Source organism: Hemicordylus capensis, chromosome 1 (genome assembly GCF_027244095.1).
Source record: "Hemicordylus capensis ecotype Gifberg chromosome 1, rHemCap1.1.pri, whole genome shotgun sequence".
Lineage (NCBI taxonomy): Eukaryota > Metazoa > Chordata > Lepidosauria > Squamata > Cordylidae > Hemicordylus > Hemicordylus capensis.
In genome coordinates, this window is record NC_069657.1 from 35,007,051 (window position 1) to 35,034,712 (window position 27,662).

Below are 27,662 nucleotides of genomic sequence, written 5' to 3' on the forward strand. Positions count from 1 at the left end.
AAGACTCATTGGAAAGAGGGGCATCTGTTGCCGCCTAGCACTATAATCCCTTCTCTTTCTGGCTTACAATGTCTGACAAACCCATCACCATTACAATGCCTGACAAACTCGTTGCCATCAAAGCCTATGCCTGAGTGGGGAAGGACTCCTATTTTGTCTGACACTGCTCCTCGATGTCGAACGGTGTCTCTGTCACTGGCACCCTCACCATGGCAATGCCAATCGACGCCGAGGACCCCAATGTCTGTGTTGATGTTGAGGCAGGAGTATCAGTCACCTGTAGTGTTCTATGCTGATGTTGACACTGAGGCAGTTTTCGATCCTGAAACAGCCCAGTATATCCTTTTGATGCTGGAATCAAAAGGATATATTTGATGTATATATATATTTGATCTATATATATTTGATGCCGGGCAGAGTACAAGGTTTTGGTTATTACCTATAAAGTCCTAAACAGCTTGGGCTCTGGGTATTTAAGAGAACGCCTTCTTTGCTATGAACCACACCACCCATTGAGATCATCTGGAGAGGTTCGTCTGCAGTTGCCACCAGCTCGTCTGGTGGCTACTCGGGAACGGGCCTTCTCCATTGCTGCCCCGAGGCTTTGGAACACACTTCTTGTTGAAATAAGAGCCTCTCCATCTCTTACAACGTTTAAAAGGGCAGTCAAGATGCATTTGTTCATCCAGGCTTTTAATTAGATACTGTTTTAATTTCATTTTAATTGTGTTTTAATAGTATTTTTTAACTTTTTAATTTTAATTGTTGAAATGTTTTAATCTTTTATTGCCTGTTTTTATTGTGTTGTAAACTGCCCAGAGAACTTGCGTTTTGGGGAGTATTAAAATGTGTGAAATACATACATACATACATACATACATACATCGGGGAGAGCGTCGACATTCTGAGGTTTTGGTATTGACATTCCGAGGTTTCTTGAGCCAAAATCTCTATGTCAAGGAGGAAGATTTAAGGGAAGTACCAAAAACTCCATCTGTGACCCCATTTCAGTCAAGGGCGTAGTTGGCAGGCCTGCTACCCATTGGAGGATGGGGTGACATGTCTACAAATTCTACTCCAGTTCATCCTGATGATTATGCAGTGTTTAAAAAGTGGAAGGCTCATAAGATGCGAATGGAACTAGTACAGGCTGTGATGCAAATAACACCCCCAAGGGTTACTGAAACTCAAGTTCAAGCTGCAACTCAAATGATGCCTCCTAGGGTTGTGATTCAGGATACAGTACAGACTGTGACTCAAATGTCACTCCTGAGGGTTGTGAATCAGGATGCTGCGGTGCAAACCTCTATTCCAGGATCTGTTGAACAACAGTCTATAAGAGTGTCCCATCTGATTTAGGACACAAGTGTGCAGACAGCTGTCCAGCTGTTGACTCCAAAGCCACTGCAAAAGACTTCAATGTCAACACAGACTTGTACAGAATGTGATACAAACAGAACAGTGTGTATGGGAGGCACATGAACATCATCTCAAACAACATCCAAGGCTGCTGCGGGTTTGCAACTCAGTAAGGGTGTTGGTTCCGGCTCCCGCTCATCATCTTTGGGAAAGCCTAGTGCATGTTCTGCAGATCCTGTATCCTCAGAGGATGGATACAAATCTGACTCAGACATGGAATCAATGGGTTGTAACTCAGACCCTATAGATGATGTTCTGACAGAAGCTTCTATATCCCTGATGGAGGAAATGAAATCTTATCATCTCCAAATTGCTGAGATGGCAGATGTGCTTGGTCTTGACTGGAAAGAAAAGGTTAGCGATATGGATGGTCCTGTTTACAATTTCATGAAGAAGATGAATGTGGCTCAACCAGTGTACTTACCGATGCTTCCTGTAATAACAAAGGTTAGGATGGCTTGGCAGGTACTGCATACATCCACTCCAACTTCTAAGACTTGAGACCCTGTACAGAATACAGGAAGAAGAGAGTGGCTATTATGTATGTATGTATGTATGTATTTATTTATTTATTTAACATATTTTATACTGCCCCAAACATACATCTCTGGGTGGTTTACAACAAAAACAAAAAGTTAAAACAAATAAATGATAAATTAAAACATTGGTTCAGATAAATGACAACAAAAAGTTAGGATATCAGACCATATTGAATGTGTTTAGTTAAGTTTGGGGACCAGGGATAGATTGGGACTTCTGTTGATGTACTGATTGCCCCGCTGCCCAGCAGAATCCCTTGCTGAGTTCACAGACTTGGTCGCGGAACTCGCATTGGAGTCTCCCAGACTCTTGGTGCTGGGGGACTTCAGTGTTCATTTTGGGACCAATCTGTCCAGGCCAGCTCAGGAGTTCATAGTGGCCATGACAATTATGGGACTATCCCAAGTGGTCTCTGGACTGACTCATATTGCAGGTCACATGCTAGATTTGGTCTTTTACTCTGATCAGGGTGGTGCTCTGTGGGTGGGGACTCCTGTGATTTCCCCATTGTCATGGACGGACCACCATCTGGTTAAGGTTGGACTTACAAACACTTCCCACCTCCGCAGGGGCGAGGGGCCTATTAGAATGGTCTGCCCAAAGAGGTTATTGGATACAGTAGGATTCCAAGAAGCCTTAGAGGGATTTAATGTTGGCTTTGCCGGTGATCCTGTTGATGCCCTGGTTGAGAATTAAAACAACTTACTCACCAGGGCAGTAGACACGATTGCTCTCAAGCGTCCCTTCCGACCCACTTCAAAATTGACCCCTTGGTATACGGAAGATCTACGGGGCCTGAAACAGCAAGGCAGGTGACTGGAGCACAAGTGGAGAAAGACTTGACTCAAATCCAACAGATTGTGACATAGAGCACATTTAAAGATCTATGCTCAGGCAATACATGCAGCAAAGAGGCGGTTCTTTTCTGCCCATATTGCCTCTGCGAGTTCACATCCAGCAGAGTTGTTCAGGGTTGTGAGGGAACTAGTATCTGCCCCCCTTCCCTTAAACCAGAATTTGGAGTCATCAGTTACCCGCTGCAATGTGTTTAAATTAGAGTTTTTCACAGATAAAATCTCTCTGATTCGGGCCGACATAGATGGAGGACTCCACAATTAATTTGATGTCTGAACTGGAGGTTCCCAACAGCTCCTCTTATGTGATTTGACTGGATCGGTTTCAGTTTTTGACTCCTGAGGATGTGGACAAGCTGCTTGGAGCGGTGAGGCCTACCACTTGTTCTCTTGACCCTTGTCCAACATGGCTTGTTCTATCTAGCAGGGAAGCTGTTGTAGGAGGCCTGGTAGAAATCATAAATGGTTCTCTGAGGGAGGGCAGGATGCCTCCTTGTCTTAAGGAGGCAGTCATTAGATCTCTTCTAAAGAAGCCTGCATTGATCCCTCAGAGTTGAGCAATTATAGTCCTGTTTCCAAACTCCCATGGCTGGGCAAAGTAATTGAGAGGGTGGAGGCCTCTCAGCTCCAGGCAGTCTTGGAGGAAATTGATTATCTAGACCATTTCAAACTGGTTTTGGGGCGGGCTATGGGGTGGAGACTGCCTTGGTCAGCCTGATGGATGATCTCCAATTGGGAATTGACAGAGGAAGTGTGACTCTGTTGGTCCTTTTGGATCTCTCAGCGACTTTTGATACTATCGACCATAGTATCCTTCTGGAACGTCTGAGGGTTTTGGGGGTGGGAGGCACTGTTTTACAGTGGTTCTACTCCCACCTCTTGGACAGATTTCAGATGGTGTCGACTGGAGATTGTTGCTCTTCAAAATCTGAACTTAAGTATGATGTCCCTCAGGGCTCCATACTTTCTCCAATGCTTTTTAACATCTACATGAAACCACTGGGAGAGATCATCAGGGGATTTGGAGCTGGGTGTTACCAGTATGCTGATGACATCCAGATCTACTTCTCCATGTCAACTTCTTCAGGAGCTGGCATATCCTCCCTAAATGCCTGCCTGGAGGCAGTAATGGACTGGGTGAGGGAGAATAAACTGAAGCTGAAACCAGATAAGATGGAGGTACTTATTGTGCGGGGTCAGAACTCCAGAGACGATTTTGATTCCCTGTTCTAGATGGGGTCACACTTCCCCAAAAGGAACAGGTTTGCAGTCTGGGAGTACTTCTGGATTCACACCTCTCCCTGGTTTCTGAACCAACTTCAGTTGGTTCAGAATGCGGCAGCCAGGTTGGTCTCTGAGTCATCTCGGAGAGACCCCATTACTCCTTTGCTGATGGAGCTACACTGGCTGCCAATAGGCTTCTGGAAAAAATACAAAGTGCTAGTTATAACTTATAAAGCCCTAAATGGCTTAGGCCCTTGGTATTTAAGAGAGCATCTTCTTCACTACTAGCCCCACCACCCATTGAAGTCATTTGAGGAGGTCTGTCTGCAGTTACTGCCAACACATTTGGTGGCTATACAGAGACAGGCCTTCTCGGTCACTGCCCCAAGACTGTGGAATGCGCTCCCTACTGAGATACGATCCTCCCTATCTCTGGCAATTCTTAAAAAACACTTGAAAACCCATCTTTTCGCCCAAGCTTTCTCAGCTTTTTAAAATTGTCTGTTTTAATTTTATGGTTGATTTTAAAGTGTTGATTTATTTTAACTTTTATATGTGTTTTAATTGTTTTATGTTAACCACCCAGAGATAAAAGTTTGGACGGTATATAAGTTTGATGAATACATACATACATACATTATAAGAATTTAAAACCTTAAAACAATATTTTAAAATGAAGTTAAAACTATTAAAACAGTATTTAATTAAAAGCCTGGTTGAACAAATGTGTCTTTAAAGATTTTTTTTAAATTGTCAGAGATGTGGAAGCTCTTATTTCAGCTGGAAGCACATTCCAAAGGATCAGGGCAGAAACTGAGATGGCCCGACCCCGAGTAGTAACCAGACGAGCCGTGGACAGCTGCAGACAGACCTCTCCCGATGATCTCAATAGGCAGTGGGGTTCATGCTGAAGAAGGCGTTCTCTTAAATACCTAGGGCCCAAGCTGTTTAGGGCTTTATGGGTTATAACCAGCATCTTGTATTTTGCCAGGAAACTTATTGACAGTCAGTGTAGCTCTTTCAATACAGGGGTAATATGGTCTCTCTGAGATGACCCAGAGACCAACCTGGCTGCCACATTCTGAACCAGCTGCAGTTTCCGGACTACATACAAAGGCAGTCCCACATAGAACGCATTGCAGTAGTCCAATCTAGAGGTTACCAGCATGTGTACCACTGTCCTAAGGTCATCTCAAGAAACAGATGCAGCTGGTGTATCAGCTGAAGCTGATAAAAGGCACGTCTGGCCACCCCCTCAACCTGGGAAACCAGGGAGAGGCCCGGATCCAGAAGCACCCACCAGACGATTCCTTCTGGGGAAGTGTAACCTCATCCAGATCAGGCAGATCAAACTCATCTCCTAAGTTTCGACACTGCACAATAAGTACCTCTGTCTTATCTGGATTCAGTCTCAGTTTGTTATCCTTCTTCCAGCCCATCTCTGCCTCCAGGCAGGCATTTAGAGAGATTATGCTTTCTCCTGATGAAGTTGACATGGAGAAATAGATTTGGGTGTCATCAGCATACTGATAGCACCCTGTACCAAATCTCCTGATGATCTCTCCCAGTGGTTTCATGTAGATATTAAACAACATCGGAGACAATACAGAGCACTGAGGGACACCATATGAAAGTTCAGATTTTGAAGAACAACAGTCTCCAAGGGACACCATCTGGAATCTGCCCAAAAGGTAGGAGCAGAACCACTGCAGAGCAGTACCCCCCCCCCCCACTCCCAACCCCCTCAGACGCTCCATAAGGATACTATGGCCGATAGTATTGAAAGCTGCCAAGAGGTCCAGAAGGATCAACAGAGTCACACTTCCTCTGTCAATTCCCAATTGGAGATCATCAATCAGGCCGACCAGGGCAGTCTCCACCTCATAGCCCGCCCAAAAGCCAGTCTGAAACAGCTCTAGATAATTGGTTTCCTCCAAGACTGACTGGAGCTGGGAAGCCATAACCCTCTCAATTACATGGCCCAACTACGGAAGGTTGGAGACAGGCCTGTAGTTACCCAACTCTGAGGGATCCAAGGCCATGCCACTCCAAGCACCTCGTCCATGTCCCCAGGAGTCACAAACTGGAACTGATCCAACCTAACCACACAAGAGGAGTTGCTGGATACCTCCACATCAGATACTGAAGTAATTGTGGAGACTGAATATAAGTTGGCCCGAATACGAGAGATTTCCCCCACAAAGAATTTATTAAACACGTCACAGCAGGTAATCAATGGTTCCAGATTCTGATTCAAAGGAGGAGGGGCGTGTACTAGCCCTCTCACAACTCTGAACAACTCCGCCGGACATGAACTTGTGGATGCAATACTGGCAGAAAAGAATCTCTTCTTTGCCACATGTATTGCCTAAGCATAGGTCTTCAAATGAGCTCTGTGTAGCAATCTGTTGGATTCGGGTCGAGTCTTCCTCCACCTGCGCTCTAGTCGTCTACCTTGCTGCTTCAGCCCCTGTAGTTCTTCTGAATACCAAGGTGCCAGTTTTGCAGCGGATCAGAAGGGACGCTTAGGAGCAATCATGTCTACTGCCCCAGTGAGTTTGTTGTTCCAGTTCTCCACCAGAGCATCAACAGGATCACTGGCAGAGCCAACACTAAATCCCTCCAAAGCTTCTTGGAATTCTATTGGATCTAATAACCTTCCTGGCCGGACCATCCTAATAGGCCCTTCAGCCCTGCGAAGGTGGGACATGATTGTGAGTCCAACCTAACCAGATGGTGGTCCGTCAATGACAATGGGGAAATCTCAAGAGTCCCCACCCACGGAACACCACCCTGATCAGAACAAAAGACCAGATGAAGTGTGTGATCAGCAATATGAGTCGGTCCCGAGACCACTTGGGATAGGCCTATAGTCATCATGGCTGCTATGAACACCTGAGCTGCCCCGGACAAATTGGTCCCGAAATGAACATTGAAGTCCCCAACACCACAAGACTGGGAGACTCCAACACCAAACCCAAGACCAAGTCTGTCAGCTTAGGGACTTTGTTGAGCAGCGGGGTCCCAGTCTTTCCCTGGTCCCCAAACTTAGGTATACACATTCAATATGGTCTGACACCTCTACAGGGATCCTGGTAAGGGAAATGTTGTTTTTGTAGACCATAGCCACTCCACCTCCCTGCCCACAGTCCCCCACCCACTCCTCAACAGAGTATCCAGAAGGTAGAAGCCGGGACCAAACCGGGCCACTGGCCTCCCACAACCAGATCTCTGTAATACAAACTAGGTCACCTCTTGAATCCAGAATTAAATCATGAATGGTTTCTGATTTGTTCTGGACTGACCTGGCATTACAAAGGAGCAATGTGACGTTCCGAGGGTGGTTGGCACTGCTCCCCGAGGTCAAAGAGCTGACAGGGCAGCCAAAAGGCGGAACAGCTATTAGATTTCTGATCCCCCTTCCCCTGTAACGGCCCACTGACCTGCCAGCATTACTTCTTCTGTTCCCCACCACCACCAGAATTACTGCCCCATAATCAGTGGATACGGCCCCTGTTTCCCCATCTCCAGCCAAACCTAGACATATTATAAAAGAATCTCATCCAGGTCTCAGCTAAAAACAGAATCTAAACTTAAATCCCGCCCTGCCACATGTGGATACTTGAACCAGAAAACCTGGCCCTGGCCCTCACTGTCCGCTGAAGTGGCTCCCTCCAAGGGGCGAGCCCCTTTGGTGTTGCCCCTTTGGTGGCGACCCCACCGGTGGCGGGCCTACTGCCACTGGCAGCTCCCTATATAGCCCTGAGCAGGGAGCTCTAGGCAGATGGAATCCAGGAAACTGCCAAGTCATCCTCCTCCCCAGGCCCCAATACTGCAATGCCTCACCTCATCACAGTAGGCAGTCCTGGGGGGCAAATAACAAACAGGGGGAAAGAATTCCTTAGTTATTGACTGTGCATCGAAGGGGTTGCAGCATCATACCATGACAGCTGACAAGGAAGGGAGGAAACTGGATGTTCTAGGATGCAAGATGTATGCTACGGCATGCCTGGAGATTAAGACTGCAAAATATATGGTGTGTTTATCTAAGTACACACATTCTTTGTGGAACTCTCTTCATCAGAAGAAAGATAATGTGTCACCAGAGGAGTTCCAAAAGAAATTTACTGAAGTGTTTTCAAAAACAAGGTCAGCAACAAGACATCAGTTGAGTAACGCTAAGCATTTAGTGGAAACAGAATCCCACTCATTAGTGTTCACAATTTTGCTATGAAGACATGCATTCAACCAACTTGCAGATGGATATGAAAGAACAGATTGAGGCCCGACCATTTAATGGCAAGGGTCTGTTTTGCAAATTACAACTACACAAATTATATGTGACTGGTGTGAGTATTCTTGCATCAAGGGTTGCATGTGAAGTAATGTTCACATACCTTTGACAAGTAAAAAATTGTTTGAGGAATCACATGACAAATGACTGGTTAAGGGACTTGTGTATCATGGGTACTGGTGGCAGGGAGTTGTCGAAAGTATCTTGATCTGAAGAAAGTTGTATATAAATTTGCTTCTGGGCACAAGAAACACATTGATAAGGTAAATACTTATTAATCTAACCTTATAGAGTCATTTGAATCATATTTATTATTTTATTTTATTTTATTTTATTTTATTTTGCACATTTGTATACTGCCCAAACCACAAGTCTCTGGGTGGTTTACAACAAAACAATAAAAACAACAGATAAAAAGATTAAAACACTACAACAATTTAAAATTTAAAACATTAAAATTATTGAAAACACAATTAAAGCAATATCTAATTAAAAGCCTGGGTGAACAAATGCTTCTTAACTGCCTTTTAAAAGCCTTAAGAGATGGGGAGGCTCTTATTAGGCAGTATACAAATTTAATGACACAGATTACTTTACTTCTTTCTATAAGTATTTAATGTACTGTATAGCAGAATCTTTGCTCTCCTAATAATGTTACTTGCCACCCCTAAACTAGTTATTCTAGAGTCCTGAGTGGTGTAGTTGCACCTGTACCCTATTTTGAACATCTTTATGGTGACACAGAAAATTACTTGGATACAGTCATTTGATGGTAGTTAGTAGCTGACTTGATGAAGAAGATTACTCAAACTAGTAACTTGTCATTTTAATTTCAACGGGACTACTTTGAGTAATTTTCTTCCCCCCCACCCCCTGCATATCTGACACAATTGGAAATATCCAGCCATAGAATGGTGTTCACCCTTGCCTGGTGTTATGCCCTTCCCTCCGCCATTCTGCAAGGCAAATACAAGAAGATTCCGCTCATAGAAAGGCTTTGTCTGGGGGAAGACTCTGGGGAGGTGGAAACCATAGAGCATGTGCTCCTCTCATGTCCCTTTTATAAAGACAGCTGCGACGAGCTCATATCTCCTCTGCTTCTCAAATACCCTGGTCGCTCTAGTCAAGTCTACACCAAGATGCTGCTTTCAGATGACAATTGGACTTTCACGTACAATGCTGCTAGCTTCTGCGGGGCAGCATGCAAGATCCGCCGGGTCCTGATCACCAGTTAATATCCCTTGAACTACTGATCATTTTACTTGATTGCATAATTTTAATTTGCTCCTCTGCTTCACATGGTAGTTTTTATATGTTATCTTAACCATTTTATATTTTTAGACGCCCCACTTTTAAAGATAGTTGTATACTTACTCCTGTTTTAGCTATACTCTATTAATCTCCCTACAGCTTCTAGGCTTAACCTGCAGTATCTTATTTTATTAATTACCCCACAGATTTTAGAGTTATATTTCACTATAATCATAAGTGGTTAGAGTGTTGGACCAGGACCGGGGAGTCCCGAGTTCAGATCCCCATTCAGCCATGATACTAGCTGGGTGACTCTGGGCCAGTCACTTCTCTCTCAGCCTAACCTACTTCACAGGGTTGTTGTGAGGAGAAACCTAAGTATGTAGTACACCGCTCTGGGCTCCTTAGAGGAAGAGCGGGATATAAAATGTAAAAAATAATAAATAAATAATCATAATTATTATAATTATTTTATAGGCTAATTATAGCCTTGGATTCACAGTATTATAGGTGTATCTATCTGGTTTATAATAATTTTAATGAGTTTTAGTTCATTGTATCTATACTATATCCTGTGCTGGTCTTTGACTGTAATAAAGATGATTGATTGATTGAGTAATTTTCTTTATCATGTCAGCCAGTGCTTACATTCTGTTTTTGCATCCATTTGGAAAGATAAGAAGTTATCCCTTGCAGACTGGGCAAAGAAACACCTTTTTAAAGTGGTGGCTCCCTTACATTTAGCATGAGAAGAGCAACTGACCCTATTCAACCCCAGCACAGCCTGTCTCCTTGGCTGTTTCTGGTGTCTCTCTTGTGTCTCATTTTAGATTGTGAGCCCCTTGCGGACAGGGAGTCATCTTTTTATTTTATTTTTATTTTGCTATGTAAACTGCTCTGAAATTTTTGTTCTTGTTGAAAAGCAGTATATATTTATTGTAAGTGTAATTAAATTAGGTATTTTTTACTCCTTGGAGCATGCAGTTGCTAATTACAGTAAAGCCCTTAGAAGTAGTGTTTGGGAAAATGCTGATTATTTGTACTTCACCATATTTCAAATATATTAAAAAAATCCTCTTCAAGTCTACAATATAAAACAGACAGAAATGATGGGAGGAGGGCCAGTGGCATATCGGGGGGAAACAGCGCCCAGGGCAAGCTCTGGCCCTGAAATGGCGCCCCCGCCCCCCACATACCTGTGCCGCTGGTGCGGCGGCGCCCCAGGTGGCAGATCACCAGCGGTGGCGGCAATTCGGCGGTGGCGGGCGGCGGTGGGTCACCCGCCGAGTGCGGCAGCGGTGGCGGCGATTCGGCGGTGGCAGGCGGCGGGTCGCCCGCCAAGTGCAGCTGTGACTGGTGGCTATTGGCTGTAGTGTAGCGGCCCGAGCGGCGGCAGATCGCCCACTGAGGAGTGCAGGCAGAGCGACGCCGAGGCCTGCCGCCTGGCCCGGCATCACTTCCCAACTGCGCAGGCGTGCCTGCCGAGTGTTCGCCCGCCAAGTGTTCTGTGAACACTCGGCGGGTGATACGGGGGGGGCGGGGGAATGCCACTTTTTGGCGCCCCCCATGTGACCCGCCGGGGTGGCGCCCAGGGCACGTGCCCTGCCTGCCCTCCCTATCGTTACGCCCCTGAGGAGGGCAAAGGGAAAGACCACAAAACCGGAAGAAAGCTCCGTTGCCAAAATCCCTTACTCCTATCTTCTCTTTCACTCAGGTGTCTCAATATCCCATCAACTCCTTTGTAGCTCACTCAGGAGAATGCTTCTCTCTCATCCAGCTCCATATCATGCTGTCTCCTTGCCAAAAGGCCAAATCTCTTCCATATTTTACCCTGTCCTCACTTTTAGAAATATAGTGTCTATTCAAACTGTCTTTCCGCACCAAATTTGCAGGCAGAGGACTCTTAACTTCCCATCCCACCTCCCATAAGTCTCTATTGTAACAATAATGTTTTAATAACTGCTGCCTAGGCCAGAGTCCAGAATTATTTTCAGCTTCACTATTCTGTTTCTGCAGACTTCAGGACGATACAAACAATGTGCTAACAAGAGAAATAGGAGTGAATGTGGATGTACGGACAATATGAAGCTGTCATTTTCTGTTGCTTTTTCAGATTGTAAGGAAAAGGTAAGGGTCACATGCCACAAGATGATACATAATTAATGGTGAGTTGAAAATTCGGCTGTACAGAACTGTAGCTTTGAATTTGGTGGGAGTTGGGGGGCGAAACTATTTTTGCCATCTGCAGAGTGGCAGTGAAATTGGAGATCTGTTTTGGATAAAAAATAGAAGTATTCACTGACATGATGGCTGGCTCAGGGCAGTGTCGGAGCATCCTTTGAAGTCCACAAGATCCCTGTAGTGGATCGTTATGGAAGTGGTAGGTTGAAAATCTTGTCAATCAGTACTTCTACTTTTTACTCTAAGTTGCCTCAGATCAGATGTGTAACCCATTTAGTGTAGACTAGCACAGATGGCGCAAAGACAAGTAGTCCCATTTGAAAACTAGCAGAATGGAAGTTATACCTGCAATGAGCATCATTATTGTAATATCAAACATCTCTATATAACTTTTATCTTTAGGTTCTACGAATGAAATTTCCAGTATCAAAACTTCCCCTCAGTTTCACTGTGAAAGATGAACGTGGATCTACAAACCTATCAACTCCTTATTATATCACAGTCATAGAAGTCAACAATAGAACAAACTGGGAAATTTCAGGTAGGGGCCAGAATAATGTTGTGATTCAGAAGTATTCCTCCTGAGGAATTATTTTGTTTGTTTTTGTATTTGGGGGGGATTCCCCCCCTGCTTGCCGCCTTGCCTTATATTCACTTAAAAAGGAAGATGGTATTTTAAAGCTGAGCTGAAACAATGACTTTCATTTTCACTTGGATTATTGTTGAAAAGCACTTTCATATCCCCCCATACGTTTCAATTCCCCTTTAAATTTTGCTTATTTTCCTTCCAAGTCCTGATCACTAGAAATAACTGCACCAATACCTTCACAGGCTAGCTCACAGGGCACATTCAGGAAGCTCTCAGGTTTTAGGAGCTCTGAGTTTGATGAAGTTCAGGCAAAATTCCTTTGCATGCTCTCTGTAATCCTTTCCCCAGCATATATAATCGGTAGCAATGTCCTCCTTCCCTACCTATACTTGTATGAGTTGTGGGAAGGGGTTTACAAAGAGAATCACTCTGCCTTAGCCGTAGCTTTTTCAGACAGGCTCAGGTATCACATAGCTCCCTTGTTCCTAATGTAATAATAATACAAGACCTAGGAGCTTCCCTGAGCTGTGGCAGGGTGAGGGGCTCAAAGATTGCACAGCTTCCTGGATCTTTAAAAACTATTTCCATATATATGAAAGTTAGGTGCAATGCGGCAGGTTATCTCTCTAAAGACATTCTGTCAAACAGAGGCATGAAGCAAGGATGTATACTGGCTCTGTTATTATTTAATTCTTATATAAAATCTATGGTTGCCTCTCTGACTTATTCAGACTTTCATTCTCCAATATTAGCTTCCAAACCCTTAGAAATGCTTTTGTACATAGATGATACTGTAATACTATTGCAGACTCCTACTGGCCTGAGAAGAGCGCTTAATTCCCTCACTTCTTACTGTAAATATTTGGCTGTGCTGATTAATTACTCTAAAGCACAGATTATGAGCTTTGCTAAGCACCCCAAATTCTTGTGTTGGTCTATTGAAGGGCATAAGCTCAAGCAGGTCAGTTATTATAAGTACTTAGGTATTGTATTTCATTCCCCGTTACTCGTAGAATCCATCAAGAATATGTAATTCAAAATACTCAAAGGTCATCACTGGCAATATTTTTTTTCCCCAAATTCAATTTTTATTAATTTTCAACAATAATAACCATCATAATAAACAAAAATGGACTTCCCGCTCACCTCTCTTCATGAAATTACAACTATAAAATTTACCCTTATTATAATAGTAATAAAAAACATAAATTTAAACCTTTAAAGTTCAAAGGAAAAAAAAATCATTATTCTACCCAACCTGCGTTTCAAAACAAATCCTGCTGTAAGATCAATAATAGGAAAATAATTCTTTAACTACAACACTCTTCCATTTCTATGCATATATCATTCTGTCCACCGTCGATGTATACATGAAGAAAGTCAAACCATTTGTAAAAATTACTCCTTGTGTTATTCCCAGCAGGAAGGATTCTGGCTTCTTGGGAAAAATCACTTTCTTTAATTCATTATATATCATGTCCCAATAGGCCTTAGCCTTCCCACAGGTCCAAATACCTTCCGTATGCCCACACTTCCAACATTTGTTTAAAACATTTTTATACATTAATGCCAGTTTTTTAATGTCAGATACCATATAAATCATTTTATAATAATTCTCCTTCAAAGCATAGCAAACAATACGTTTTAAATGACTCTTCCATAATTTTTCCCAGGCTGCCCTTTCTGTAATTATGTCCAACATCTATACTAAAACCAGTCTCTAACCAAATTTTATATTTCAATTAAGCTTTTTAACTTACAATCCTTCCCATAAAAATACTACGAATCTCTGTAAATACCTCAACACATCTACTATACATATTTAACTCTTTACGCAATAAAGCTTCAATCAAAGGTAACCATAACGAAAATTTTTGTTCTAATATACAAACAATTCTAACCAATTTTTATATTTTAACCATACCCTCATTAAGCCCCTTCTTACATAATAATTCAAAAAATCTTTATATATTTTACTTTTTTCGTACCCTAAGTAAACATGCCATCCAAACCTTCTATCAAGACCCTCCAGATCAAAAACTCTGGAATTTCTGTGTTATCTATTCCTTTAACCATATCTAACAAACAGCATCAAAATACAACCTTAAATCTGGCAAGGTAAAACCACATCTTTAAAATTTATTCTTAATCTTTTCCCCTGCCAAATAAGCTTAATTATATCCTTCTGCCATTGCCTAAAACAAGTCATATTATTAATTATAGAAATATTCTAAAAAAAGAAATATCATTTTAAGTAAAACATTGTTCTTCACCACTGAAATTCTTCTCATTAAAAATAAATTCATTTTAGACCATCTTTGCAAATCCTTTTTCATTGAGTTCCATATCTTAGCATAACTTTGACCAAATTGCTATATCTTATCCAAAAATCTTTCAATCTTGTCCATTGGATTTTCTAAAAATTTAGATTCCAAGAAAAAAATTCTGTGTGTATATTTGTAATCCGTATGGACTGATTTAAATTATATATTTATGGAACAGGATGCTCAGAAGATAAATCTTTATTATATTTCCGCCAAAATTCTTGTGCTTTGAGGAGCTCAGTAAGTCTATTCCTCTTGTTTTTGTAGAAAAAAGAGAGTCCCTCTGGCAATTCCCATCTAAAACGTATTCCCTTGGCATTTAATGCATCAGTCAAAAATTTGTAATCCTTACGTTTTCTTAGAATTCTAGCTGGAATTTCCTTCAAAATTTTTATCTGATGGGCTTGAATTGTTAGGGCTGTGGTGAGATGAGCCTGGATGATTCGTTCAGCTATTGATTTAGTAGTGAACTGTACTAGACAGTCCTTGATTAGTTTATTTCTTGTGGCAAAATCCAAGTTTTGACAAAAAGCTATATCAATCTGGGCCTCTATCTCTCCTGCTGTAATTCCCAAAAGTAGTGCAAGTTCTTCTCCAAGTAGTTTCTTAATATTCTGGTTGGGAATTTCTGGAATGCCCCTAAACCTTAAAAATTTCTCTTTTTGTCTTAATTCCAGCAAAGCCATTTGATCTAATAGTCTTTCTCTGTCATCTTTCAGTGATCCCAAATCTTTCTCTAAAGCTTCCACTCTTAATCTAAATTCTTTATTATCTTGTGCTAATTTCATGACAGTTTCATCAATCTTTGAGATTTTATCATTTAATCCATTCAAATTCTGTTTCATCTGGGTCATATCCAAAATGACTTGTTTGAGGGCAGTGGCATTTGATTGCAATATTTGCTTCATCTCAGAGAGCATTTGGTCCATAGCTACAGGTGTTGTGGTTTCCCCCACACCTGAATCTGGAAGTGAAGGTTTCCTGGCTTGTATATGCGTCTGACTCTGATGAGCTTTGCCTCTCATAATGATATGAAGGGGTTAAGAAAAGAAAAATACTTGCAGAGCAGTGTTTGTCCTTGATCTCAAAACAGAAAGTAAAAGCCTGTGCTTATTTCTCAAGTATAAACAGTTCTGCAGCGTGGATTCTATCTAATCACTGGCATTTAGAATTTTCTCACGGTGGTGTGGAACATCTGTTGTTTTCATTGGTTAAGAAGAATGATAGGCAGAGTCCATAGCAAATAGGAAACACCAAAAAGTCTCTTCTTTAAGCTTAAAGAATAGCAATCCCCACTAATGAAATCCTTTCCGAATGTTAAAATTTTTTAATCAACAATTTAAGTCTAAAAGTTTAGTATTTAGCAAACAAAGAAAAAGAAAGAATTCCTTTCTTCAATCCAAAGAGAAACTTACAGCCTTATCTGTAGCGTCTTTCCCAGAAACGCATGAGGAATTTCATCAATTTGTCATCATCATTCACTAAAGAGGTGAGCTTCTGAACTTCAAACATTAATTATATCCAAGCCATAGAGATTGTCTGCCGGGCAGCTTCAGTCATGAAGATTTCCCGAGAAGGAGACAAGCGAAGATGGAATCCTTTTCCCTGCCGATCACCTTGAGAAAAAACCGAGCTTTTCAGCCCAATCCCTGAATCAGATAACCAGCATATGAGAAATCGTGGTTTATCTTGGGTCAATCCTTTAATCCAGGACGACGTGGGAGGGTTTTGAAGACTCAAAAAACCCCTTATTTCTCCTTCTCGTTTCCTCTTTGCAGAGGAGCAGCCAGCTGCCCCGGCATTACAACCGGAAGTCATCATCACTGGCAATATTGGCATTTTTCTACTCTTGAAGAGGATTTTTTATCCCAGCAGTCATAAGACTTTTTGACATCAAAGTGTTAACTAATTTGCTCTGTGGTTCACAGCTCAGCCTTGCTAACTTGGCAAAGAGGCTCCTTTTAATGTGATGATTCTCTTTATTTAGCAAGGGGAGAGTAACTGGCCCTATCCACCCCCAGCACTGTACCTCCAGTGACTGTTGCTGGTGTCTATCTTATGTTTCTTTTAGAATGTGAGCCCTTTGGGGACGGGGATCCATATTATCTTATTTATTTATTATTTCTCTGGGTAAACCGCCCTGAGCCATTTTTGGAATGGCGGTATAAAAATCGAATACATAATAATAACACCAACAACAACAACTTATTTGCACTACGGAGCACACCTCAGCTTTTATCCTAACATCCAAGCCACAGAAGCTGTCCAATCTAAATTTCTTAGGAAGCTATTTCAAGTACCACAAAGCATCTCTAATGCAGCTCTGAGAGTGGAGGCAAGTCTGATAAATGTTGAGTCTAAAATCTTGCTTTTAATATTTAAATTTTGGCTCACAATCTTAATCCTACTAGAGTGTTACTGATCATGTTAGCAGATAAATTCACTTCCAGATTGGAACTTATAAAGGAAATTGTTTTCCTATTTATTATTATTTATTTATCATATTTTTATGCCACCTGATATGTACATCTCTAGGTGGTGTACAATATTTAAAACAATATAGAAGTCACTGATTAAAATCCACGAAACACAATAAGACAGTTACTAAACAAATTATTAAAATTAATTCTAATTAAAAGCCTGTGAGAACAGGTGAGTCTTGAGGGACTTCCTGAAAACAAACAGAGAAGGAGATGCTCTTCTTTCAAAGGAAAGCATATTCCAAAGCCCTGGGGCAGCCACAGAGAAAGCCCGTTCGTGGGTCGCCACCAGACAAGCTGGCGGAAACCATAACTGGACCTCTCCAGAAGATCGTAACAAGTGGCAGGGTCCATGACAAAGAAGGCCATAAAACCCATTAAAAACTATGGGTTTGCTCCACAGTCATTGTTGGCTATGAATCTCGATCAAGCACTCGATCAAGCAAGAATTTGTGACGTACCATGGCAATCCGAGAGAAGTTTTATATCAAGGAGATTAATGGTGGGTAACGAACTATTGAATATGAAACCTGCTAAAAACTTAGATAAGCTTACAGTAGCAAAATACTGCAGGACCTTCACACTAGCATGTTTTACCTTCTGCTGTGTTTGAAGACAGGATCAAAAAAGTCCCTTACGTGCAGCAGTTTTGTCCTTGCAAGAGGTGCTATTGAGACACTACCAAATGTGCTACTATAGGGACACTCACTATGAACTAATAGTGCCCCTCCTAGCAAATTACCCTGGCCGCCTGGATGAATACTATGATAGCTATTTTTCATCTAATAGTGATGACAAAATTACTTATGCAGTTGATAAGTTCTGTCTCATTGCCATTAGAATTTGAAGTAACAGTGTATCTGTATAGCTCGACTCCATAAGGTCTACAAATAGCTGGATTTGCTATTGTTACTGTTTGAGCTCTATGTATATATTTCTCTGGTCAGCAACCATAAATAAACTGAACTGAGCCTATGCAACTCTAGTTCATGATGACATGTCTGTGACCCATCTCAGATCTGAGCTAAAGTATACCCTATTGTGACATCTGCTTGGATGATCCATCCTTGCTTTACTACTACTGCTACTATGAATATTTATATACCTTTCTTCGACCAAAGTTCTCACACAGAACTTCTTTTTCTTACACAGAAAAATAAATAATACATAAATAAGATGGTCCTCTGTTCCCAAAGGGCTCACAATCTAAAAAGAAACAAGGCAGATACCAGCATCAGCCACTGGAGGGATGCTGTGCTGGGGCTGGATAGGGCTGGGTGCTCTCCCCCTGCTAAAATTAAGAGAATCACCACTTTAAAAGGCGTCTCTTTGCTCAGTTAGCAGGGGTCACTAGATTCCTATAAAGAGGACTTTATAGGATTCAGTCCTCACTGAAATGTTGAGATTGGAGAAATATGCAAGTATCACTGAAGGACTGTGTTACTTATTTTTCAGGTTCCGATGTAACATCAAGTGTGATAAAAATGAGAGAATATTTAGCACATAAACTCAACACAACGTTGTATAATCCAGATGGTCTCACTATAAGTATACATGTAAGTTTCATATAAAATACATATTTTAGACAACACCAAAACATGAGTACCAAAACTCCTCTGAACTAATATTCTGTATACATTTTTAAAAAGTATTATTCAGTTCAGATATATACAATCCATTATCTCATATTTGACATGGCCGTTCCGTGGTTACACATGTATAAGATACGTTGGGGTTAAACAAAAATCAAGTGTTTAGGAAAACTAGCATCCCAGATGAGGCTAGATCTTCTCTCCTTGACATTTAATTTTCTGTGTGCAGGAAATTTTTATATGAATGAGCGTTCAGTTATGCCATTTCCCCCACCCCCAAACCTCATGTAAATTGTAACTTCAGATTGAGGAAAACAGCAAGGAGAGTCATTCTGCTGAGGGCTAGCATCACTGAGGTGATATTTCCTTTTTTGACATCCATGACATAATGGATTCCCTTCAGATAAGTTATCAGATCCAGGAGTTTTAAAATATTAAGTGCATTATGCTGCTGCTGCTGCTGCAGCATCTAGGCTGTATTATGCCAAACTCCAAATTGCCTTTTAAACAATTACCTTTCCATTCCTAAGTTTCCATTCAGTTCATACAGGAAAAAGCTACTAGATCCTATTAATTTCCAAGGATGTAAATTGTATTTCTTGAATGACAGTAATGTTACTATAGATGATTAGTTATTTCCTTTTCAACAGGGATCTGAGCTTTTCCATTTCCGGGTATCAACTGTTCCTGCAGTCTCCTTTTGTAACTTATTTGATGAATTTCAGGTATAATATATATCAAATTTATTTTAGTAATGCCATAGCATAGCACCATGTAACAACCATAAAAAAGGTGTCTCATCAAGGCATGTAGAGAATCTGCAGAGATTTTGTGATTAGCAAGATTTGTCTCTCAACACATATCAGGGTAAAGTCCCCTGTTAGTACTAATTCTTGTTTCCTTGAAACGTCTGGAATATATTTCAGGAAAACATCATCCATATCATCTCCTTAGTATGGCAATTTTAGTAGACTCTGGCCCCATTTTATTTATTTCTCCATTTGATATATAATGCTATTCTTCCTTCTTTCCGTTGCATTTATATATATTTTTAAGACAATCCAGTTCTGGGTTTCATCCCTCCAAGTCTTAGTTAACTATCAGGTCATGTTAACCTTCCTGTCTTAAGAGGTTCAAGTCATCTTGTTTATTTTATTCTGTTTGTAAATGTATCGACATTGAACATCATGGATATTATATTCCAATGTATCTCCTGTTGTTTTATTATGGAATTTGCTAGGCAAACCCTCAGCTCCTCAAATTGCTCCTATAGCACACAAGTCACTGACTTTAGTAGTACTTATCTAATCTGGATAGTGGTTCCATCATCCATAAATAGTGGGTTCCTCGCCTGCGCAGATCAGCTTCGGGTAGAATTTGTTAGCTCCTCTTGACACCGGCAACCGCCTGTTGCACGTGACTGTAGAAGCCTCTAGTGGCGGTTGGGCATCTCTGCAATCAGTTTCTTTCTGACCGCCATTGCGATCAGTACTCGGAGACAGTTTGCTCCTTTTCCCCCGTATTTTTGGATCTCTGAACATTGGAAACGGACTCTGACTATTCTTTGGATACTCCTTCAGACTTGGCATTGTTTGAGACTTAAACAGCTTGAAACTTCTGAATACGGACTCGGCTTTGGATACGGACACTCCTTCGGATTTGGTTTCAATCTCTGATATCCCCCTCTGACGACAGAACAGACGACTACTCTTCTCTAAAATGAGCAAAAAACCTGGTAAGGCAGATGGTTCAGGGAAGTCTGTCAAGGACAAAACAACCTTTAAGCGGTGTACCAACTGCTGCGGAAAGATCCCCTCAACAGACGGCCATGCCCTCTGTTCGTTTTGTTTGGGAGAGAAGCTCGACACAAAAGCCTGCTCAGTCTGCGTTACCTTTAACAAGCAGACTTTGAAAAATCGTGCAGCACGCCTTAGAGTGTATTTGCTCGAGGAGTCTCTAGCACCTAAGATGGCTACTGAGGGGGCATTGCTGGGTCCTGCTTCGAAAGTGCAGTCTAAAGTCCAGGTGGAGGCGGGCTCCTCAAAATTGGCTGCGAAAGCTGCGGCGTCAATTGCTTCGACATCTGCACTGGCTACGAAGGCTACGGCGTCGACCGCTTTGACATCTGCATCGGCTTCAAAGGCTACGGCATCGACCACTTCGACATCGGGCACCTTAGCCCCATTTAAGCGGCTGGAGGATCGCCATTCAAGCCAGAAGAGAAAGCACAAGGATAAACCTTCGACGCAGGAGCCACCACCTAAGAAACACAAGCACAGACAACTGGAACAGAATGTGGAGCACACTCCTTTGCCTTCAGGGCTTCAGGATTATGTGATTCCTCGATGCCGAGCAGCTTCCTTATCTCCAGTGCCGACACCACACCAATCTCCACTGACTTCATGGCCTCAACAGACTCAACATCAAGACCACTTGGCATCGAGGGGCGTTAGAGAAGAGCCAGCGGTGCCTTCGACGTCGACCAGTCGGCATTGACACCACTCGACATCGATGCCGACGTCTGAAAATGTCTCTGCTCTAGAGTCGACTGTGGCAGTTATACTTGATACAGAACTCGACATCAATACCGACATCGTGCCCGACATTGACCCCGACATCGTGCCCGATGGCAAGGGAGATTCTGTAAATGTTCATTCGCCTACATCTAGGGCATCTCCATTGACCCCGCCGGGGCTGAGGGAGCTTTCTCCCGGATGCAGTCTAGCATGCATGCTAAATTCAGAAGAGAGTACGCCTTCAACCCACACCTTTACAAGGTTCAGGGAAGGTGACTACCAGCCTCTGGCTATTCCCAACATGCCCTCTCTCTCAGATAGGGAGACACCTGTCACGGGTTTCCTACCCAGAGGTGGTTGGGGAGATTCTGTAACGATCTCCCAGGAGGAATACTCCCTTTTTACAAGGTGGTTAGAGGAGCGGGAGCATACCCCCCCGAACGAATCCAATGAATGGAGACGGCCATGCAGACTACCGTGATTCCAGTGCAGCGAGCAGAGACGGCCGTACAAACCGCTATACCTGTGTCTCCGCAGCGTACAGTCTCACTTCAAACATACTTGCCACACTGGTCAACTCTTCCATCCACCACAACATTCATTCACTGCAGACCAACATACCGCTCAAAACAACCCCGCCTATACCCTCCACCCGCTGCCAGGCAGCAATTCAGATGGCCCGTACTCAAGAACCAGTTAAAGTGACTTCTACAGCTGTAGGCAACTCACCTGTTTTATCCAAGGGTGATGACGACGACGATGATATAGAGGATGACTATACCTCAGACTCGACGGAGGCAGATCTGGAAGACCCAGAGGCACCTGCTCTCCCGGATCCGGATTCGGATGTTGCTGCAATTCCATCAATTTAGCCCAATGAGGAGATGAAAAGTTACCATCAGCAGGTGGCGGAAATGGCACGAGTCCTGGGTCTACACCTGAAAGACAAAACCACTGTCTTAGAGGACCCAGTATACAATATGATGCAGTCGGCCTCAGGCCTACAACCTGTTTACCTGCCTATGCTACCCCATATTTCAAGAGCAGCTAAGTCAGCATGGGAGGTGTTGCAGATGTCTACACCTACTTCCAAACGTCTGGAGGCCTTGTATCGGATACAGGAGGAATAAAATGCTTACCTGATGCACCACCCTGCTCCTAATTCATTAGTGATGGATTGTGCGACAACTTCTAAGGGTGGCAAAAGACATACAACACCATCAGATAAAGAAGGCCGCAAGCTGGACGTACTTGGCAGGCGAACTTACTCTACCGCATGCTTGTCAATCAAAATAGCTAATTATGTAGCATGCCAGGCAAGATACACACATTCCCTCTGGGAGGCATTATATGATCAAAGCATTGCGTTAGAACCAGGGGAGTTTGTTAAAAGATTCGAGACGGTGTTTGTGAAGTCAACTACAGCCACCCGACAACAATTGGCGAATGCAAAGCATTTGGCAGAATCCGAGTCTCGAACATTGACATCATCTATTATTTTAATAAGGCATGCCTGGTTGCATGCAACGGGACTACAACAGGACATGAAAGATAGGATTGAGACTCTGCCCTTCGATGGTGCTGGTCTCTTTTCTGACAAAACAGATGACAACATGGAACAGTGGAAGAAATCCCAAATTATGGCTTGATCTTTCACTAATCCAAAGTATTCTAGCAGATACAGACCATATAATCAGTATAACCAATATCAGAACCGCCAGAGCTCTTATCGCCGTTCTGACAAGAGGGATTTTAAACGGCCTTACCAATGCTACAGTAGTAACAACAGGCGGCTGTTTTATCCTAGGAATAGGGAGAACCAGATTTCTCAAAATAAGAGAATGCCGCAAGCGAAGCAGCAGCTTTGATCAATCACAGAGCCCACCGACACCGAGCGGAATACCTTTTCTATGCAACATCAAGCACTTAAGTACCAGGAACACCATCTCCTTGAACACAGCCAGAGTTACCATCAAACTGGCAAGCCATGCCCAAGCATGGCACCATATAACATTGGAACAGTGGGTCTTGCGCATAGTATCAACGGGATATGCGCTGGAGTTCAAGGAGTACCCGCCGTTCCTGGGTCTGAAATACACTCCAGAGACACCAATACTGAGAGAAGAGGTGCAGAAGCTCTTATTGAAGGGAGTGATATCGCCGGTGCAGTGGGCTCTCAGCCAGATGGGTTTTTATTCCCGGTATTTCCAAATCCCCAAACGTGATGGGGGCATAAGACCGATAATGGATCTTCGAGGCCTAAATCAGTACATCGAAGTACAAAAATTCAGAATGACAATGTTGCAAGCCATCCTACCACTCCTCCACGGGGAGAATTGGATTGCAACGCTCGACCTAAAAGATGTGTACTTCCATATAGGCATTCAGGAGAATCATCGCAAATATCTCCGCTTCACCATGGGGAACGAGATTTATCAGTACAATGTACTGCCTTTTGGCCTTGTCACCGCCCCGAGAGTGTTCACAAAATGCGTAGCGGTGATAATAGCCTATCTTAGGGTACCGGGTGTGTCCATATACCTTTATTTAGACGACTGGCTTCTGACGGCCAAGACAAAGGAACAATTGCTGAAGCACATAGACATGGTAACGAACCTGTTGGAGAATTTGGGATTACAGATCAATTGGGAGAAATCCTTTCTCCAACCGGCAGAGTGTCTGCAGTACATCAGCGCACAGTTGGATATGACAGCCCAGAAAGCATTCCTCCCAGTGGAGCAGTTTGCCCGTCTATGTGCCCTAGTTTTCCGTTGTTAAGAAAATCCCATACAGAAGGCGAAGACAGTACAAGTGATGTTGGGCCTGATGGCTTCCTGAACCACCATAGTCTTGTACGCGAGGTTACGGATGCGCAAGCTACAGCTCTGGTTTCTAAGGGCCTACAAGCCAAGATCCGAGCCTCAGTCCAAATGGGTTGTTCTTCCAGGGAAGGTTTTGGACTCGCCAGATTGGTGGACAAAAGAATCAAATATGCTCAATGGCATGCGGTTCCACATGCAGGAACCGACATCAACGGTGACCTCTGATGCTTCCATGCATGGCTGGGGGCCCCACTTGTTACACCACAGAGTTCAGGGGCAGTGGACTCCAAAGGAAAGACTGCTATATATCAACTTCCTGGAGCTGCTGGCTGCGTTCAAAGCCCTAGTCGCCTTTCAGAAGCAGTTTATAGGGAAAACCGTCCAATTACAGATGGACAATACGACAGCCATTGCTTATGTAAACAAGCAGGGCGGGACGGTGTCCAGATCTTTATACAATCTCAGTCTACAGTTATGGAACTGGTGCATCCCACACGGGATTTACCCCTTTGCCATTCATATCAAGGGCAGCATGAACTATTTGGCAGACTCACTAAGTGCTGGAGCAGCACGAATGGGAATTGAATCCAGAAGTACTGGAACAATTGTTCCTGGTTTGGGGCAGACCAAAGGTGGACCTATTTGCGACTTTCGAGAACAGCAAGTGAGAACAGTATTGCTCCCGGATGGGAGTCGGCCCACAGAGCAAGGGCAATGCCTTTCAGTATCTCTGGAGCCAGGAGCTGTTTTATGCCTATCCACCCACGCCCTTACTGCCCAGGGTGGTAGGAAAATTCCTACACGACCAGACAAGGGCAATAGTGATTGCGCCTTGGTGGCCAAGGCAACCAGGGTACACGCAGCTACTCAGACCATCAAGAGGAAGATACAGGAGGCTCCCTCAGTGGACAAATCTAGTCACTCAAGATCAAGGCAGGGTGGTTCACCTCAACCTGTCTGTAATGATTTTCACCATGTGGAGGATAGGCTTCTGAGGAAGATCCTTCTAAATACCCATAAGCAGTCCACGAGGAGAAACTACCGGGCAAAATGGCGTAGGTTCTCTGCACATGCTGCCTCCAGAGCCTATGACCCAAGGGAGGCAAGTCTGAAAGCCGTCCTTCTCTACCTGACCACTTTGAAGCAGAGTGGCCTGGCGAATGTCTCTATTAAGGTTCATATGGCGGCAATATCTGCGCACCACAATGGGTGGGACGGCAAGATGGTCTTCACCCATCCGTGTTGTAAAGACTTTTTGAGAGGCATCAACAACCTATATCCACCAGTGTGGCAGCCGGCCGAGAAGTGGAGTCTCTCCTTAGTTCTTTCGTCTCTGACGGGGGCACCATTTGAGCCATTAGCAACGGCATCTCTGAAGCTCTTGACCCTAAAGATTCTCTTTTTAGTGGCAATAACCTCCGCCAGGCAAGTAAGTGAGCTATGTGCACTTCGTATTGTTGAGCCCTATACTAAGATTTATCCAGAAAGGGTCGTCATGCGCTTAGATCCTGACTTCCGACCTAAGGTAGTTACTGAATTTCACCTGAATGCCGAGATTGTGCTACCTACCTTTTTCAGGGAACCAACGTCTTCACTCGAACGAGCGATGCATTCACTAGACAACTGACGAGCACTTCTCTTCTATTTGAAGGCCACTAGCAGTATTCGTAAAACACCTCAGTTATTTATAGACTTACAGGGGAAGTTCAAGGGGTGTTTGCCAACTTGCCAGAAACTCTCCTTCTGGTTGGTGGAATTGATTAAACTAGTGTATGACCAGCAAGGGGTCAGTCCCCCAGCCGCATTTAAGGCGCACTCGACTAAAGCCTATGCCACATCTGCGGCACATTTGGCGGGCATACGTTTCACTGATATCTGCTCGGCAGCTACGTGGTCATCGCATCAAACGTTTGTAAGGCACTACTCCATAGATGTGCAGGCAGCAAAGGCTGCTGACTTTGGACGGGCGGTCCTAAAGAGGCTGTACAGTGACTTGCAGGATATGTCCACCACCAGTTGGGTAGCTCGCAATTCACCCACTATTTATGGATGATTGAACCACTATCCAGATAAACAGGTTGCTTACCTGTAACGGATGATCTGGTAGTGGTTCCATCATTCATAACACCCTCCCTGCCGTCCCCACATCTAAGTTGGCAAGCCACTATAATGGCATACACGGGCCGCTATACCACCACAGCATCATACTGCCATGTCGGCAATCAAGAAACTGATTGCAGAGATGCCCAACCGCCACTAGAGGCTACTACAGTCACATGCAACAGGCGGTTGCCAGCCTCGTGAGGAGCTAACGAATTCTACCCGAAGCTGATCTGCACAGGCGCAGAACCCACTATTTATGAATGATGGAACCACTACCAGATCATCCGTTACGGGTAAGCAACCTGTTTTTTAGTACTTATCTGAAGAAACCTTCAGATTCTTGTCTCTTTCTCCAGGAATTAGTTTAAAGCCCTCTTGATCATGTTCAGCAGGCATCTGCCAAACACGTTGTACACAAGTAAAATGAGTTTATCTCTGAAGAAAGTATTTTATGTAATGAGCTACATAATAATGTAATTGTCTGCCACAAACTACAAGTACAAGAGAAGACTGTGATCTATGTGCAATTCAGAGTTCAGTCCTATGCATAGTTATTCAGATAAATGTCCCATTATAATCAATGGGGCATATTCCCAAGTAAATGTTTATGGGATTGCAGCCTCAGATTTTGCACTACATTGGCTTTTCCAGGGTTTGGAAAATACCCCACCACTTATATTTGCATCCTCCTGTTATTACTGACAACATTTCCAGTATCCTGATGATAATATTTAACAATCATAAGTTAATACTCTGTCTTTGAAGGCTATCAACTCTTGGAAATATTATAATATTTTTGTTGCAGATTTACGTTGATGATGCTCCATTGGCTTTCCCAGGACAAACTCTTCTCACCGGAATTTCAATGATTGCAATAGGAGCTATTATCTTTGTGGGATTTGTTATACAAATGTATGAAATTCAATTAGGGAATGTTTTGCAGAGGAAACTACTAAGAAGAAACAAAGTATCATCAAAATCTACACTCTCTAGTGCTTCTTCTGAAGAAAGTAGTAAAAAGTCACAGCAGTAGCTATATCCCATGTTCTAAACTTTTAGTTATCAATAATTTAATATACAAATATATCCTTTGATTTTAGCTTGGTCATGAAAGAGCTACAGCATTTTTGGTAAGAACAAGTATTTGGGGGGAGTTTTTTATTAATTTAGTATGAGATTATTTCAGTCATTCTTAGTTATGTTAAGTAGAATTTCATTGGAGTGGGAGGGCTAAAGCATTATGGAAAATATACCTATTTGTACCTCTGTATTTTTAATGTACCAGTTACTTCTTGATTAAATGTTCTGTAGCAAATGCAGCAAAACAATAGCAACAACTTGTCATAAATAAAGACAATGCAAAAATGAATGCCCTTCTAAAAGTAATATTGCTGAAAACTGAGCACAGATCATGAGATTTTTTGTAGTTATTTATTTATTTATTCATGTATTACATTTTTATACCACCCAAAA

The 27,662-nt window shown here is 42.8% G+C and overlaps 1 protein-coding gene and 1 long non-coding RNA gene across 10 annotated transcripts in view; one reads left to right on the plus strand and one right to left on the minus strand.

The window, feature by feature from the left end:
• Nucleotides 1-27,558, plus strand: part of LOC128334016 (cation channel sperm-associated auxiliary subunit beta-like) — a 216,076-nt gene extending 188,518 nt beyond the window's left edge. For all 9 annotated transcript variants that reach the window (XM_053270222.1, XM_053270289.1, XM_053270274.1 and 6 more), the window contains 5 exons: nucleotides 11,599-11,709; nucleotides 12,166-12,304; nucleotides 18,612-18,712; nucleotides 19,399-19,473; nucleotides 26,995-27,558. In XM_053270222.1, coding sequence (XP_053126197.1) covers nucleotides 11,599-11,709; nucleotides 12,166-12,304; nucleotides 18,612-18,712; nucleotides 19,399-19,473; nucleotides 26,995-27,222 — 654 coding nt within the window. In that variant the 3' untranslated portion in view covers nucleotides 27,223-27,558. The remainder of the gene's footprint in view (nucleotides 1-11,598; nucleotides 11,710-12,165; nucleotides 12,305-18,611; nucleotides 18,713-19,398; nucleotides 19,474-26,994) is intronic.
• Nucleotides 18,614-27,662, minus strand: part of LOC128334118 (uncharacterized) — a 48,851-nt gene continuing 39,802 nt past the window's right edge. Inside the window, exons 3-4 of the long non-coding RNA XR_008311181.1 lie at nucleotides 21,994-22,202; nucleotides 18,614-21,008 (exon numbers count right to left, since the gene is read on the minus strand). This is a non-coding gene — a long non-coding RNA (uncharacterized LOC128334118). The remainder of the gene's footprint in view (nucleotides 21,009-21,993; nucleotides 22,203-27,662) is intronic.